This window comes from Pectinophora gossypiella, chromosome 25 (genome assembly GCF_024362695.1).
Source record: "Pectinophora gossypiella chromosome 25, ilPecGoss1.1, whole genome shotgun sequence".
Classification (NCBI taxonomy): Eukaryota; Metazoa; Arthropoda; class Insecta; order Lepidoptera; family Gelechiidae; genus Pectinophora; species Pectinophora gossypiella.
The window spans coordinates 6,481,933-6,499,879 of record NC_065428.1 but is presented as its reverse complement, the minus strand read 5'-3'; the positions used below and the strand labels follow the sequence as shown (position 1 = coordinate 6,499,879).

The following is a 17,947-nucleotide window of genomic DNA, read 5'->3' as shown; positions in this document are numbered from 1 at the left end:
CCCAACTAGTGTGAAAACCACTTGATTTGAATTCAAGAAGATACGCATAGAACCGCCACGCACCTTGAGTCGCTAGCCAGATTACCGCCAAAACTAAAGCAATGGCCGGCTTTATTTTGAGGTTATGTATCACTAGCGGTAGAAGCGAGAGGAACCGTACGAAATCCGAGTAGTCAACGAGCCATTGAACGCTACGTGCACGACCGCCGAACGTCACTGTTAATTGTTAGGTGGAGCGTTTTCTCGGATACTTGTAATATCCAACTGATTTGTCCTAGTGTTTGACTGCGACGACGATTTCCCATATTCTGAAAAAGGATCAGGTGTTTTTTGTGGGTAGTTTTATTTGTAATAAAACAAATAAAATAATGGTTAATAATGGTGGGTAATTTGAAATTCAGTCATCAGGAATGAGGATTACCTACTTGAGAAAAGTCAACGTTTTGCAAGCAATACTGAATTTTATAACTACCCTTTAACAATGAAAATATTCTCCTTTATGTCACTCATATGAAACCAATGTGTACGTAGCTGTATGGCATATAGTAACGAGCGCAATTTCTAACGGTGTAGGCAGGCAAAGGCAAGAGTCATGAATAAGACACTCGGTGATAGATAGGTAAAATGGTTGTTTATTTTTTCAAAACTGCAGTGACCTCACCTACTTCTTAGGCTTGGTGGCAGGCGCAGGCTCATCGTACTTCCTCGGGTTAAGTGCGTCATACCCTTCGCATACCAGAGACACCGGCTTGTGTTCTAAACAGCACTGGCGGAACGCTTCGAACTTATGCGCGCACCTGATTTCTTGATATTCGTTTGCTGGAACATCGGTTTTTTTATATAATAAAGACTAAGAAATAAAGTGAGTTGACTATGGCTTCTGCAATATTATATTGTACCTATCTAGAGTACTTGAATTTTAGTAAAATATTTTACGTAATTAATCGTAATGTCTTGACTAAAAATGCACTGCGCTAAATATTCTTTGTTGGAATAAGTAGGTACCTAACTTCCGTTCAATATCAAGTGATTTTATGTTAGGTATTTCTGCGACTTTAGCGTTAGAAATAAAACAAATTAAAAACGTTTTTTTGAATATTTTATTTCATGACCAAAGTTCAAATTCTATACACTACCTACTCTATCTACAACACAATTTGTAAACTAAAAACCTACCTACTTAGTTTTTTTTAAGACCATTTTCAATTGTCCGAAGCCGTAGCCGGGGCAGTAATTTTTTATAAGCTGCCCTAGGACGTAAATATTTGCGCAGAAGAATAATATGCTTTTCAGCCAAATTAGTATGAAAACCTCTCGAGATTTGAATTCAAGAAGATACGCATAGAACAGCCATGCGCCTTGCGTCGCTAGCCAGATTACCGCCAAAACCAAAGCGATGGCCGGTTTTATTTTGAGGTTATGTACCACTAGCGGTAGAAGCGAGAGGAACCATACGAAATACTGCGAAGTCATCACGCTATTGAACGCTACGAGCACAACCGCCTGACAGAACATAGCGAAAGTCAACGTTTGTGGTTCGCCAAACGCCAAGCTTATTACGAACAAGATGATGAATTCCAAAACTTGAGAAATCGTTTTAACCATATCGAAGGCGAGTTGATCCATTGTCAAATACGAATAGTAGAATAATACCGAGAAGTTGTGCCGCGTGTCCTTTCTGAATAGATGATAAATATAAGTCTCGAAAAGAAACTCGTATTGATACAATAAGTACATAGCGTGCGTGATTGTAAACAGAGTTAAAACGCATGTTAGTGCTAACGTAATTTGCTTTTTGTTCGGAATTAACGCTAACAGCCCGTCTGACATGCTTGTTCGGCGGTTGATCTTATAATCTCCCAAAGAAAGATACATGGGGAAGCTGAAGACTAGAGGATAAAGACGTAGATGTATAGCGATACCGAGGAGAATGCCCGAGAGAGCGTACTTCTTCATTCCTCTGACTACATTCGTTTGCAAGAAGAGTACTGATAGTATTATGAAAAAGCAAGGCACAGTGTCCGCGTTGCCACGTGTAGAAATAGCTATACTCATAGGGTTATAGAGCCAGAACAAAGCGCAATACATTGATATTCTCGATATTTGTCTGTCCGCGGGACCGCCCAACTGATGTTCCACTAAGCTCTTGATTGCGATGGTGACCAGAACGTCGAAGGTAGAGAACAATAGTTTCCCAAAGTTCCTGCCGATAACGATGTTTGGCAGCAGCAGATAGGCGATGACCGGGCTGTAGCGGTATGTATGACGTTTGTACGGAGACTCCCCTTTGAGGACGTGTCTCGCGGCGTCAGTGAACACTTTATAGTCGACATCGGTGTACGGCACATCGAAATGTTGGTCGTGATAATCAGCGTACAAGATCAGAAACAATCTCAGCAGATGACCGAAAAACAGGTGGTAAGTAAAAGGCAAGTTGATAAACTGTTTGACCCTCTCCATGATTAAAGCTTAGTTTTCATATCCCTCGCGGCCGACTGCAAACAAGCAGAAAACTCTTTGAATTCTTTGGCACAATCGTCTTTTTTCACTTCCTCGTTAAATAACACACACTTAGCATAGACCGCGGCCTGTTTGGAGCACTTTGCGAATACTACCGGGTATTTAGCGAATCTTTCTCTTGCTTTTGACACTGCTTCCATAGTAGGTGATGCAATAACCCTGGCCTAAGGATCCGGAGTTTTATCACAAAATGTCTTAATTGTCAGCCACGTTGTCGTTATCACTTTTATAAGCTAAAGTGGTCGGCGGTTCGCGCAAGTCTACGATATCCCTCGGTCTGAAGAAGATGTCGTAGATCGGCTTCGAGAAAAAGATAGAGAGCCCCAACACAGTGAATGTTAGCTGGAACGTTCTCGGATACTTGTATATCCAACTTCTTTGTCCTAGTGTTTGACTGCGACGACGATTTTCCATATTCTATAAAGTAAGAGACATCAAACATTATTCGAAGATTATTTTTACAGCACATTGGTAGCGACAAAGCAGGTCACTGCTGGTGGTGATGTGAATATTTTTACAAAAAGGGTAACGACCGCCCTCACCTACTGACTTGGTTTGGTTTGCGTTTTCATGTTTAGATCATAGATCATTGATAACAGCGTGAGGAAACGCACATACCCGAGAAAAGTGTTTTCGTCACATGCTAGATATGTGACTGGGGTTATTTCTGTAAAAAAGGACCAGTCAATTCTTCAGGTTAAGTAAGCGTAAGTAAACCCTGGGGAAAATGGGATAACGCTAGGGAGAAGAATGACCTCACCTACTTCTGCGGTGTGTCGGTGGCAGGTGAGAACTGCCTTGGCGCTCGAACGTCGTACCCGTCGCAAACTAGAGATACCGGCTTGTGCTTCATGCAGCACTGGCGCATCGCCTCGAAAACCTTGTCGCACCTGATCTCTTGGAAATTATTCTCTGAAACATAGTTGTACTTGTTCAAATATATTCAGATCCGTTTGGATGGCAAAAACAGGGGGGTTAAGAATCCTACGCAGCACAAAGGAAACACTTCCACTTCTTGTATAGGCGAAAATAGACGTAGGTATGAAAAAAATAATTTTAAAAATTAAACTGATTTCAACATCTGTCAAATAAAAGGTAACAAACAATATTTTCTTCAATATAATGTAAGAATCTAAATTCTGAAGTCGCGCAACCAGCAACCTTTATTACCTGCAAACGCTCCGCTGTGGTTAGATACTAGTGAAAATCAAACTTGTGCAATTTCGATAATAAGTATTACATAAATACTGGTCAAATTGACTAGGACCTCCTTCTTTATTGAAGTCGGTTAAAAATGCTTGCGGAAACATCAATTTCCGCGGCACGTAACTTCGACAGAAAACGATTGAAATGAGACTAATAGCTTAACGCATAAGGCTAAGTCAGTTTGATCGAAGGCTCCAAGCGTTGGGATATCGTGAGATTAAGCCAAAGACTGCACAAGATCGCGAAAATGAAATCTGTTGTTCAAGCCTTACATTAACAGGAAGAAAACGTCACTTTAATAATTAAAAATATAACACCAAAACTCGTTCGCGACTATGAATCGATGCCTTAGTGTTACATAGTTAGAACTGACACCTAAATAAGCGTGCAAGAGGACTAGACGCGACTATCGATCGTAGTTACATCCTGGCGATTGATTGGAAGGCTAAGTGGTTTTAAATATAACGCTTTCTACGGGCCAATGTCACTTTTAACCACAGCCCTGTACGAGTAAGTATTGCAGATTTTTTATGAGCTTCTTATAGTATCACCTTTCAATAGTCACAAAAGAGATTTGAATGTATCAGCTATTATTGGTTTGTACCATAGAGCAACACGGGTCTGTACTGTACCTTTTATTTTACACTTACATGTGATGTATTAGCGACTAAAACGTAGTGATTTATATTCACTTTGTTAGCGACTATAAATTATTTTGCTCGAACTGTAGCCGGGTGTACCTATCCCAGTGTCTCGAATTTAAATAAACAAGTTCATAATAATATTAAAATGCATCATATCGATTCTATTTCTACTCGAGTGAGTAATCGATTTATTGAAAAAGTTTATAAATACTTATGGCGGGCTGTCATTAATTTGCAGAGAACAAAATTAAAGTGTCTTAAGAGCAGAGAACAGACAATATTCAGAAACAGGGGGGTTAAAATGGCCACATCAAAGCAATTCATCTAAGAAAGCAATATTGCAATTTGACATTTGCGCATATAAAAGTAAGTGCGCAATGCAAACAAATGTCAAATAGCAATATTGCTTTCTTAGATGAATTTTGGATGAATTGCTTCGATGTGGCCATTTTAACCCCCCAGATCAGGAAAAAATAACAGTGTGTTTTCAGATATAACAATCAACAACAGTTTTATCAGTCTTCCTGTCGATGCGCAGGAAGAATTATCAGTTAAGTCTTATACCTAATACTTATATATTTCTCTAATTATCAGTTATGCTATAAGTATTTGTATAATCCGATGCAGAAATGTTATCAAATAGAACAACAGACAGTAAACAGTAAAACAGATAGTAGAACATGCAGTGGATAATGTCGCTGTGGTAATTCTACCAGGCAATCAGATGAACATATCAATATATTCAGGTGGACAGCGATGGCTGTGGGGCTGTTTGAGGCCATTCGCGGGGTCTCACCCCATATTCTAAGTTTTTTATCCTACATTCAGACAGCTAGTTACCTATTTGTGGGTATTTTATCCCATAGGTATTCATAAACTATGGCACACTTCAGTTGTGTAATGTGCTTCAGAATTCAGATAATTCGTGACCGTACATGATTGTATGGTCCACGCACGACACCCAGAGAAAAATCTTGTAGCAAAAATCAATTACATCTTGGCATCGCGCATTTTTAAGTTTTTACCTGATTTCGATGCGATGGGAAAATATGGGGATCTGATTTAAATATCTGGTATGAATATCTAACATTATTAACACCCGCAAGGAGGGTGGTGTGATTATACTCCTCTGGTTGATTGAGGGGAAGCCTGCGGCCAGCAGTGGGATATATATAGGCTATTATTTATGTATTACATGTGCTTAAGGCAAATGTTATAAAGTATACTAAGGATAGAGCTTTTTGTCCAATGCGTAAGTTTGATCGTGGAAATCTATTCACTTTTCTACTGACATAGCATAGGGCGACGCTACCCGTAAATGTAAACACACGTCATATGCGTCATAATGTTATGAATACTACGTCATATGAACGCTAGCACGTTAATTTTCCTAAATAGGACACCATCATCTATAAGATTCACATCGGTATTTCTTATCTCTGAGCATATCGAAATTATGGTTCTAGCTTTTCGCAGAAAAACATTTGGCTTTTCACTTCGCAAACAATCATTGCCATAACTTCATTTACCAAATAGTTCACTTGTCACCATCTGGCATATTGTTTTAAGTTTACGCGGTTATTATCATAATTAAAACACATAATAACGGGTTCTTACCGCGTTTAAAATAGGGATATGGGACTCCCAATATTTCGACACTGTTGCAAGTGCATGCAAGTGTGTGTTTTAAACGCGGTAAGAACCTGTTATTATGTGTTTTAAGCTGGCATATTATTATTATGCGAATTATCCACTTGCCAAAGTTATCACCATGATGATGAAATGATTTGTTTGTTGATGATGATGGAAATTACGGGTCTGGCATTCGCCGGCCGCTGCCATGGCACAGTCTTTTCATTTGGAATATGAAACAGATGGCAAATTCTTTTATGCGAACTTGGTTGGCAATCAAAACATTTTGGGAAACATTGTTTGGATAATGTAAATTTGTCTGTGATCGGCGAAACGGCGGTACCTACACCTGTAAGTATAGCTCTTTCAAAAATCTGGGTTCTATCTTGATCATAAAGCGTAAATTCCCTTTGCATTTTAAAAACAGTTTAAAACTTCGCCTAGCTATCATCACACAAACACTCGTATCTTTTAAACCAATTTACACATAGACCTACCGATTACATAATAGTGATTACCTCGCCTTGATCTAATCACAGTTAGATACATTGAAGGTAGCATAGGTACTATACATAACATAAGCTCACGACTATATCCCAATGGGGTAGTCAGAGGTAAGTACATCCATCGCAAGATGTACTAAGTACCCACACCTTACTCAGATTTTTATTAGTCGAACGTGATAGGTGAGCCGTATCGCCGTCTATAATGGTCGAGCCGACTGTGTTAGTGAAAACTGCACTTGAGATAAATTAATAAATTACAGATAGTTCTTCCCTTGTCAGTGGGGAAATGCATGGGGCAGTCCTGAGCATCTAAAAAGCATATAATTATAAAATTAAGTGTGCTATGTCAACAAATGGCAAAAAAAAATCTTTAAAACACATAATAACGGGTTCTTACCTTACATAATATCGGGAGTCTCATATCCCTACTTTAAACGCGGTAAGAAATTAAGAACCCGTTATTATGTGCTTTAATTATGATAATAACCGCGTAAACTTAAAACAATGTATAAATATTGCTTTTTAGGTGAATTGATTCAATGCAATGTGGCTTTTTTAACCCCTCTTGATCCAAGAGGAGCATCTAGCTGCTGCCGCCTTGTACCGCTGCCGCAGCCAGGCTATTTAGTGGGCGTCAAGCTTAACAAAAACAATAGAAAGAGATAAGTACTTAAATTAAAAATTAAATTAAAGAAAAAAAATTGGGGAACGCCGAAAGGAAAATCCCTCATTAAACACGTCATTAAGGACTAAACTAAGCTAAGGTTGAGATGCCGTCTAAAATATCGATTTTGAGTTGACTTCGAGGAAGACCTTTGAGGTCGTCCCTACTGAGGACGGAGTAGAAGAAGATTGGAGTTAACATCTTAGAAAACGGGTGAGTGTATTATAAACTGCACGCAATACAGAAGTAGGTATACTTACGTTAATATCGGACAGCTGCATAAAATGTAAACAATTCTAACAAAACTTTTTAATTCCATCAGAAGCAATATTATCGCGTTTTTATATTTTCCTCTTCGTGATTTGTGGGCGTGTCGCAGTCCGCGTCAGATATTAAAATATTGATAAAACGTATTTGAGTATTGTAACCACAAAGTAAATACATCATTATCTAACTACATTAAACCATTAAGTTGCTTGCCTAAAATATGAAAATGAAGTTTATTTAGTCCCAGGTTTGCTGGAAGAAATCCTGATTGCTGAAAAAGCTCGCCTTTTGCTTTATGTTAAGATAAATAAATATCTTTAAATTTTCTTTTTATTTTTAAAAGCAATAAAGAATATACAAACACACAAAGGTTCATGATAAGATCATAAGAATAACAAAGTTTACACTAAATTTGATGTGGGTCATTTGGAGGAAGCAAGAGACATGCGTCAGGATCGAAGCAAATGGAATTCCATAGCAGTGTTCCTCCGGTTAGGGTTAATAACAGAAATAATTCGGTTATTAACCGAAATAAATATGTGTTAACAGTACAGGCGTATACCGAAACATTTCGGTATTCTTTATCAAGGGGGTTAATGCGAACACTGTTAACAGAAATTAAAGGTTAACAGGAATGATAGGTTAACCGCTTTACAAACGGTTATTTTTGCATGTTGCCATTCCGTCGTGCGAAAAGAAAGCTGGCAACGCTGCGCCAAGCAACCTGCAGGCACTTGTCGGCGTCGTTTAATCGTTCCACGCGCTTTGTTTTTTACTATTTCGACGTTTACTTTTTAACCAGGGACGCTACGCGGAAAGGTCGTAACGTAGTTGCAGAACGCATGATCCGATTTGGTTACGTTTTTTTTTGTTTGATAGGTGATAATTACGAGAAGATTTGTAGACATGACGGAAGGATCCAGGGTCTGATGATGACCAGGTTATATTATATTATTATTATACTCCACAAAAAAATTACGCAAGATCGCCGAGTTTGAGTTTGTTTGACTTGTCTTGATGAACACTCTGACCCTAGGTGGTTGTTGGTGGTTGATACTCAGGGTGTGATGATAACCAGGTGGTTATAAGGATAGGAGCTCGATATTAAAATAACGCTAGACCTCCGAGTTTGGGCTTGTTTGATTTGTCTTGATGAGCCTTCTAGCTATACTTCGCTTTGGTGGTTGGTATTCAGCGTCTGATGATGACCAGGTGGTCATAAGTTAGGAAATCGATATTAAAATAACGCGTAACCTTCGAGTTTGGGCTTGTTTGAATTGTCTTGATGAGAACTTTATTGGTGGTTAGTATTTAGGATTGGATGATAACCAAAAGGTAGGAACTCGAAATTTAAATGACGCAAGACCTCCAAGTTTGGGTTTGTTTGATTTGTCTTGATGAGAACTCTGACTCTAGGTGGTTGTTGCTGGTTGATACTCAGGGTGTGATGATGACCAGGTGGTCATTTGTATTGTCAACTTAGAAACTCGATGTTAAAATAATTTGCCTTGACGAGCATTCTAGCTCTGGTTAGTATTCAAGATCTGATGGTAACCAGGTGGTTATAGGAACTCCATTTTAAAATGACGCAAGATGTGGTTACTAGTATGAAGTCGGAAGGTAGTCGTCATGGAATCTAGACAATATAATAACGCTCTCTAACTCACTTGTTTGAGTGATCTTGAATATTACTCTGATCTGAGATGGAATTGGGATGCATCTTAATATGTAGCCATAGGATGAAGTCCGTATCGCATGGTTTAGGCGTATGGTACGTTACGGTTTTGTATGATGCGTATATTAATTTAAAGACTTGAATCGAGTCTATTTTTTAGTCGAGGAATCGACTGGATTCGACTAGAATCGATTAAAATGGACTGGATTTGACAAGCACCTAGAATCGTCACAATCAGCTTGAATGGACTTAAACTGACACAAATGACTTGAATCCACTCCACTAGACTGGATTCCACAAAATCGCCTGGAAACGACTAAAATCGACAGCTTTTTATTAATAATATAGGCTCACGTTTGACCGCGTTTGAAAACCGCGTCAGTCTCACCTGGTGGTATGGGACGATGTAGTCTAGGGTGAATCACGCTTACCTAGTAAATGCCTATTCACCCTAGCCTTGAAGAATGCCAAATTATAACGAGTTGGAAATGCAGACGACTGTTCCAGTCCTTTGCTATTCGCATCAAAAAGGAAGAGGCAAAACGTTTAGTGCGGATTGGTGGTATATCCACAACATGAAATGTCTGCCGACGACTAGTTGTTCGAAGATGGAATAGTGTGGGTGGAATTAACTCATGAAGTTCCTGCACACACTGAACCGCACACCGAAGTGTATCCTATAAAAAACCGCTACCCTTCGTCTGTGTTTTAGACTTTGGAGTCGAGTCTTCACTAACGACTCATTGTCTACTCCACCAAGTCGAGAGCGGCCAACCGAGAGCTGGCAGAGCCTTGCCAAAGGTGACAGCAGAACTCCATACAACAACGAACCTGTGCTGTGTATAGATCGAGCGACTGCTCTGAGGGGAAGTATCAACTGACTTTAGAAAGGATGTCTGATTTTTGGCTGCAATTTTGTTATCGACTCGGTGCTCGAGATAGTTGGTAATTGTCGTGGATATTAGTGATGGTGTAACGAATGTAAATTTTTAGACATTCGCGAATGCGTATACGAATATCTGCAAAAAATATTCGCGAATGCTAATATTCGTTACATCACTAATGGGTACACTCCGGAACATTGGAGCCAGATTCGTTTCGCGGTGAACAGACATGCCTGGGTTTTGGAAGCGCTGAATTCGACCAAGTTGTTGTCACCCCGTTCTGAGACGGACTTAAGGGTCAAATTCACACGATTCATAAGATTCTGATAACAAGTTCTGATAACGCTGACATCCCTGGTGCTTGTTCTCCGTCACTCACTGTGCTATCGTCTGCATACCCATAGGACATAAAACAGCAGATAATTGATCTGAAGCAGGAAGATAGTGGGAGAGAGAACAGATCCCTGAGGGACTCCGGCACTAATACCATGTAAATCAGACGAGCACCCATCGACGACTTCCCGAATCCGTCTATTCCTCCGGAAGTCAGATATCTAATTACAAAGGCTAGAAAGGATCCCATATGCCGGAAGCTTTCCAATAAGCATATGGCTATATTTCCAATAAGACTCTCCCAAACCCTATCAAAAACCTTTGTGATATCAAAGGACACGGCAAGAGCCTCGCAAGTGTGTAGCGTACACAAGAAGATCGCCAGTTGACCTATTACGGCGGAAACCAAATTGGCGGTCACTAAGTAGTCGATCGAGTAGAAGGGAATTGTTCAAGTTCGCTGAGATGGGGCGGTAGTTAGCAGGGTCGGCACGGCACGACTACCTTTTTTGGACACAGGCTGCACATAGGCAAGCTTACATGAAAGCCGGTAGAGCCGTGTCAGTACTGGAGACGACTCAAGTGTACAGTTCTGCTGTACGATTGCTGGAATACCATCTGGACCACGGAACTCATTCACGTCTAGAATGTGAAGCATTTTTAGGACCTCATGTTGCCGGATACAGATCTCTGCCATTCTTCTTCTTCTTGTAGTTTCGATGGCATTCAAATTTTTTTCAGACCTGTACTGCCATTGCCAGATCACAAGGAGGTACACTAGGTGGAATATTGTTCTCAGCATCTAGACGAGAGTCGCAGGTGAGGAGATAAATAAATTTGCCTTCTCGTGCGCGGTATAGGTCAGCGATCCATCAGGTTTCAGCAATGGCGGCAACAACAGACGGCAGAAATTAGCTAGATAAATACCAGTTGGGTACTTAGCCAGTTTCGCACCGATTTGGCCTACTTATATGGTCGAAACGAGCTCCGCGTATTGTCCTCTTGCAAGACTTGGCGGCGTTATTCGGAGTTTTCTTCAGAGTTAGGAGCTTTGCAGGTATATTCTTCAGCCCACACCCGGTATGCGGGTCTGCGCAGCTCGTCGGGTCTTCTGAAGAAAAGCATACCTCACTCCAAGGATAGGACGCGAAGAAGTGCCGTATCTCATCCCAGTCTGCTAACTTGTATCGTCATATTCGCCTGGATTCTCTGCGGTTAAGATCAGATGGGGGATAGACTGATAGAGATCTCACCAAACAATGGCCGGAAGTTCCTAAAGGAAAGTCACTGATACTTGATATCGGTCCGGATCAGTTGTCGGCAGAAGGTCCAAGCAGTTGGCGGTATGGTTGGCAACGTCAGGTACCCTTGCAGCGCAATTTACCAGCTGTGAGAAACTTAGTGACAAGGCAAAAGCCTGCACCTCTTTGTCAGCCTTTGTCAGCATGGTCGGTCTTCTGGAACGGGTACAAACACTCTTGATGGTAGGCGTTGAAGTCCCCCAGAAGAAAAAGTTGCGTTGAGGGATACTATACTCCGCATTACCAACTCCACTTTGCCAACTCCGATGTGTCATTAAGGTAGGTGAATAACCTGGAATCCAGTCGAGTGAAGTGGAATCTAGCCATCCTTATCGATTCCAATCAATTTTGTAAATTTTACTCGAATCCAGACGATTTTAGCCGATTTTTAACGATTCCATTCAATTTTGTCGAATATAACCGATTCTTCAAAAACGCTTGTTTCCCGTTTATACCCATCTTTCTCTTTCCAGCTGAGTTTGTTTTAATATTTTACTCTTCGTTAGTAATAATAACCTATAAAACCGAGGTTAACCCTTGATATGTGTTAACAGGTTTCAATAGGTTAACAGATTAACGTGTTACCGTAATAAAAGGATACCGATTGAATCTGTTAACCTTTTATATCGGTTAACTTTTTAAATGGGTTTTCCGAACACTGTTCCATAGTCACTGCTTACCCCGATGGGAAATAGGCATGAGTTTATGTACGTACACTAAATGTGGCTGCAAGTTGACATCCGACTTGTCTCTACCGTCTAGCCACCTCGCTAGGGTGTTCGGGCGCGAGTTTTCTGTGAATGTGACAACTGAAGGGTATTTTAGATCCACATCTGTAAAATAAATGTCACAAACACAGACTAGTCCTTTTTTAGCGATAAGAGTGGTGATAAGGTCAATTTAGATAAATACCGCGGATACAAGCCCATTACGCTGCTGCAATGTAATTTTAATACTGCTTTCGTTTTATTAATCTTCATTCTTTTATTTATTATAACAAAATGTAAGACTATTGATTGATCGTTTTCTAATATTTTATAAGAAGCGGAGGGCGAAGGATTGTACCTTGGGGTACCGTATAATAGTCATAATTTTGGGGATGTTCTGTAGGTACACTTATTGACTTTCTGATAATACAATAATAATCTTACATCCCACAATACATATAAAATAAAAATATTAATTGAACTGAATTGGAATTGGGAATGTTCTTAAAAAGGCTATGTGTGATCTACTTGGCATGGGCGCGCGTGTGCCGGGGCCGTTGATGTGCCGCGAGGGTTGAGCGCATGTTTTTCCTTAATTTGGTAATTCAATTAAAAATAGGAAAGTTACATTGGTCTGACTGAATATATTAAGTATAGTAGGTAACTAGGTACCTACAACTGCTTATGCTAGACGGTGCTAATTCCTAGAACTATGTAGGCGGCGAGCGGTAGGTTACTTAGAATCAGCTATAATTGTCTTTTCTGCGATTGTTACGTAAAAGTTTTTTATTGTATTTGTTAATATTTACTTTGAATTTACGTAAACAACACGTTGTTATAATACAGCTAATCAATCATTCGAGATTAGCTATTAAAACAAACGACAAGAATTTAAAACGCACACAATTTTGTTCATTACATGACGCTTGTTGCCAGAGCCGGGAATGCGAAACGGGAAAATGTAAATCCTAGATTTTCGTTACTTATCCGGTTGTATCTCAAGTTATATTCCACCTTCTACTAACTAGTGTAGAGCTTGTTTCACCACTCGCCGATAACTGACTGATATGATAGCCCACCTAGAAGTTGCCCAGCATATAACAATCCTGCTAATTTATACAGCAGACAGGGTATATATCACAGACATTATAAAAAGCAAGTAGTGAAAAAAGCCCTTAAAACATTCAAAATAAGGTTCCGAAAATAAAAAGCGAAATCAGCAATTTATACATATATTTTATTAACAATATGATATAATCGACATGCGCCCTTAATCTCAATAGAAAAAAGATATCTTTTATACACGATACTAAAACCAAACAATTTGATGATAATAATAACATAATGTTTTACATAACATGGACTTTCTCCTATTTTACATAAAATAATAACTATTTATTATAGTATATTGACCGTGGACCAACCCTCCAAGAACATCGTGTGTAGTCTGATAACATTTTGTTACGATTAATTTCAGAGTGCTACGCCAATCCACAGCCAAATAACTTTATTAAAACCTATTTTACTATGTTATAATTCTGTAATTACATATTTTTAGTATACTTTTTACAGACAATAGTCTTTTAGATTCATTTTGTTACGATGTTAAATATAAGCACTATTATTGCGTTTTCGATGTGTACCTTACGGATACATTGATTGAAATCCTAGTTGTTTGTGAAAGAATCTCAATTTCCACTCAAAGCTCAATTGGTATAAAATACGCTCGACGGTTTCAATTGAAATCAATTGGTGAATGGTAGAGTTGTGTGCCCTCCTAGGTATATTGTTTCAGAGCAGTGATATGTAGTAAATAGATATACAAATAAAACTGCTATTATGTACACGTCGCTTCACATTTATGATGGCGCGACGTAAAAAAATGACTCAGGTCTACTGCTATATGTTGAATGGCACACACAAGGAGTAACGTTAGATTATTAAACGATTTAAGGTCACTACAGATGTGAATGAGCTCTTAAGTTCTTTATCAATGAAACTGTCTATATTCCCCCTTTTGATCCGCATAATACGTAGATACCTTTAACTATATAAGTGACATTCTCTTGGTCATGCCATATCTAAACTGGTTTGTTAATGACTTCTTAAGTCTAAATGTGAGAATGATGAGTAGAGAAGCATCTTAAAGACCTTCTCTTCACACGTGCTTCCAACACAGATATTTTACAATTCCTATATTTGTATCCCGACTCAATATACACTCCTTAAATCACACATTATGAATAACATTGTAAGAAAACGACTACCTATCCAACAATATCAAAAGGTATTTACAGACATTTAACCGATTATTTTTCCATGTCGTTTTAGAATACGTTACGTAATAGTACGTCCATGGTAAAGTTGTTTTAACTTCACAGTATGTAGTATGTTGTCATGCTAACGCGATGGAAAACAGGTTTCCAAAGTTGTATAAAACTCGACAATTATTTCGTTAAGACGAATTAGTAACGTTCTCTAAAACAGCTACAGAAAACATTTTCAGAACGAAACGAAACTAATTTTAACTAAACGACGAAATGTGTGTAAACACCTTCATCCATTTCAATCCTGTACAAAATTTACACGATTTATAGGTACCAGACATACCGCATTCGGCTGACTTGAATCATTTGTGGTTCGCTAGCAGACTCAATGTATCTGCGCAACTTCGACCTATACAAGTCTTCATACACAACTCTCGTACCTCATCCATTAGTTAAAACCTTAAAAACACTACCTACTACTCACCTTTTATGCAAATGAATCAAGTGTAATGAAATTCAATCAAAATGTGTACAATGAAAAATAAATCGATAAAAGCATAATTATACAAATAAATACGTTAAATACAAGTTCAATGAATCACTTTTTGATAAATTTCTTATGAACTAAACCAACAACGTTTGATAAGGTGTGTGATAGCACATTAATGTGCTGGATTCCAGTGAAATGGCTGTATTTGCTCTTCAAAAACGATTGTGGATTCTTTTAAAACATTTCTTTAGTACAGATGAAACAGAGTTAACAATGAAGCTGCCAAGCGCAAGGGAATCATTTTTAGGCACATTCTATACTACCACATGATATTATATTAATAAATATTTTCCGAAACCAAGGGAATAGATGTCTTCAATTATAAGCTATGAAGTAACATCACAGCCGCAATGACAATATGTTACTACCAACAAAACATGCCTCATACATTGCAGTACACATTTTAAGCTCATATTTTAACTCTGCTGAATAGATTTTAATCCTCAACTGATATTTCATGACAGACCTTTATCAAGATATTAAAATGTATGTGTTAACACAAATTATTATTAGAATACACTTACGTTTAGAGCCCATTTCACACAATCTCTTTTCAATTCAATATTATCTTCACTCCATCCGATACAATTTATTCATATGATAATTTGCATCAGCTAAGTGCACAACATTAATACAAAAGTGGAACAATGGGCTTAATAACTTCATTATTATTTACCAGGAAATAGTCAGTTCCAGCGTTCTAAATAATTGTTTTCAAATATGAAAACATACAGTTCATTTCATCGGTGACGGCACTGTCGACCGCACAAGCACATATCGGCTATTGACTCGGTTCAGCTTCAACACTCTCTGGTCGGCTGAGTAGGGGCTTTTCAGCTATCTGGGGTTTCTCAGCCAGTAACGGTTTCTCCGCCAACTGTGGTTTCTCTAACTGAGGTTTTTCCACTACCTCCAGTTTTTCAGTCACTTGTGGTTTTTCAGTCACCTGTGGTTTCTCAGCTACTGGAGGCTTTTCAATGGGTTGTTCTAATATTGGAGAGACCTCTCCATGGTCATTCTCAATGTGGGTGTTAGCTAATTTTTTTGTTATCACTTCAGGTTTTTCTTGCTCCATTTGTGTTGGTCCATTTTGTTTGTCACCATCAGCCATTGATGGGGAAATAGATCTCTGCATGGCATTTTCAGGCATAGATGGTGTGACCACTCTCGCAGCATTATCCTCACTTGATGCACTGTGCTGTCTCAGTTGGCTAGATGGGTGTGACAATGTCTGCGGTACGTGAGGATTATGTAATGGTAGTCTTGACTTGTCACTTTTCCTCCACAGTGTGACTTCCTGTTGCTTGAAATAGCGTCTGTCCTCTGTATCCATCAACACTAGATTCAGATAATATCTTACAGAGAATTTATTGCTTATGTCTCTCATGGTTGGTGTGAGGTCATACCCAGCCAGGAACACTCTTATTGGAATACTCTCACCTCTCACTGGTGCTCCATCCATTATTTCATATTTTGCAACAGTTTCATTCTCAGTAAATGTGTTTGGTCCAGAACCAGTTGTTTCTCTCTTTATGATGGATATTTCCATATGTTTGATCTTGATGCGTACCAAGAGGAAGTAAATCTTACCCACTATTACATCTTTCAGGTGGTATTTCGATTTGTTATATTCAAACTCTATGTGGAGGCAGTCTTCTATGCCTACTTCCATCTTTATGGAGTTGAGGACGTCCGGGTAGCTGCAGAGCGTGTGTACAGCGATGTCTACCTCCTTGACAATATCAGTGAGGCGGCGAACAATTGTCGCACGAAGGAAATACCTCAATCTCACGTTCGCTCCTGTGTACACTTCATACGGTTTTTCAACATTAGGGAACTCAAAAGGGTACGACTGGTGCTGCAGCAAGTCGCCGGGCCTAGCGAGCTCCTTGACCAACGATATAAATTCATGATGATTACCTCTGTCGTAAAATAATTCAATCTGACCTACGAGCTCGACCTTGATGCCTTGGTGTTCCAATTTGGAGCCCGGCTTTCGCAGAGTGACGTTCACTCGGCCGGAGACAGTTTCCCCGTCATAATACAGCAGGAGCTTCTCCTTTTTCCCGTCGTCCGTTTTCACTTCGGCAACCTTCCGCTTGTCAGCATCTTCGAAAACGATTTCGATATCCGCAGTCTGACCAAATCCGAAAAAACTCATTTTCACACCAAATTGTTACGCAAAACTGTAGGCACTTTTTACGTGGCTTTTGACGCGAATAATAATGATTTTTTTGAGCAAAACATTGAAAAAACGGCGACGGAACGCCCGCAAATCGGTAGAGGCGATTGAAAGGTTGAAGCAAAGATGGCGACTGATTTTATGTCGGCTGTCGTTGTAAGGTTACTAAATAAAATTATATTGGAAAAACTCACCCATAAGACATTTCTGGATGTCACAAGCGAATCTTTTACAAGGGTCCTTCGACATAAATGAAAATATTCGGTGTTTTTATTGGAAAAGCACCTAAAAATATTGAATTTGTATCATGTGTACATATGCAAAATTTTGTTATGGCAACACCTGTCATGAAAAGTCCTGAAAAATATTTTCAGAATTTCAGTTAAAAAATGCATTTGTATTCAATGAACTAATAAAAATTAAATTAACATTAGTATTATGTACTGAGGAGAAATGTTTTCCGACAGGAAGTTATGTACATAGTTCTCCGCTATTATTTGTGTCGGTGTCGGTATCTAATAAACTTGTTGAGAAAACATAATGATAAGGATAGTTTATTTAAAATTGTTAAGGTGTGATAGAGATGAAGATTGTGGATTTAATTGCTCT

At 39.0% G+C, this 17,947-nt stretch overlaps 4 protein-coding genes across 4 annotated transcripts; all 4 read right to left on the bottom strand.

Moving 5' to 3' along the window:
- Positions 1-1,082: 1,082 nt before the first annotated feature.
- LOC126378125 (GPI mannosyltransferase 1) lies at positions 1,083-2,460 on the bottom strand. Its single transcript, XM_050026310.1, has one exon. The coding sequence runs from the start codon at positions 2,458-2,460 to the stop codon at positions 1,177-1,179; it is 1,284 nt and encodes a 427-aa protein (XP_049882267.1). The 3' UTR covers positions 1,083-1,176.
- A 2-nt stretch (positions 2,461-2,462) lies between these two features.
- Positions 2,463-2,806, bottom strand: LOC126378224 (uncharacterized). Its single transcript, XM_050026448.1, has one exon. It carries the CDS (start codon positions 2,658-2,660, stop codon positions 2,463-2,465), a length of 198 nt encoding a protein of 65 aa, XP_049882405.1. The 5' UTR covers positions 2,661-2,806.
- On the bottom strand, positions 2,798-17,672 carry LOC126378223 (cx9C motif-containing protein 4). Its single transcript, XM_050026447.1, has 3 exons — positions 17,533-17,672; positions 3,285-3,432; positions 2,798-2,937 (listed from the first exon to the last, which is right to left on the bottom strand). Exons 1-3 carry the CDS (start codon positions 17,585-17,587, stop codon positions 2,904-2,906), a joined length of 237 nt encoding a protein of 78 aa, XP_049882404.1. The 5' UTR covers positions 17,588-17,672; the 3' UTR covers positions 2,798-2,903.
- LOC126378119 (vacuolar protein sorting-associated protein 26B-like) lies at positions 13,556-17,484 on the bottom strand. Its single transcript, XM_050026301.1, has one exon. It carries the CDS (start codon positions 17,315-17,317, stop codon positions 15,938-15,940), a length of 1,380 nt encoding a protein of 459 aa, XP_049882258.1. The 5' UTR covers positions 17,318-17,484; the 3' UTR covers positions 13,556-15,937.
- Positions 17,673-17,947: the final 275 nt, after the last annotated feature.

What these genes read in the sequence shown, in the direction of transcription:
- LOC126378125 (XM_050026310.1), bottom strand. Translation starts at nt 2,460, where the DNA reads ATGGAGAGGGTCAAACAGTTTATCAACTTGCCTTTTACTTACCACCTG.
- LOC126378224 (XM_050026448.1), bottom strand. Translation starts at nt 2,660, where the DNA reads ATGGAAGCAGTGTCAAAAGCAAGAGAAAGATTCGCTAAATACCCGGTA.
- LOC126378119 (XM_050026301.1), bottom strand. Translation starts at nt 17,317, where the DNA reads ATGAGTTTTTTCGGATTTGGTCAGACTGCGGATATCGAAATCGTTTTC.
- LOC126378223 (XM_050026447.1), bottom strand. Translation starts at nt 17,587, where the DNA reads ATGTCGAAGGACCCTTGTAAAAGATTCGCTTGTGACATCCAGAAATGT. An exon ending in CATCCAGAAATGTCTTATGG is followed by an intron (nt 3,433 to 17,532) that starts GTGAGTTTTTCC and finishes ACTATGTTTCAG; the next exon opens with AGAATAATTTCCAAGAGATC. An exon ending in GCCACCGACACACCGCAGAA is followed by an intron (nt 2,938 to 3,284) that starts GTAGGTGAGGTC and finishes CTTACTTTATAG; the next exon opens with AATATGGAAAATCGTCGTCG.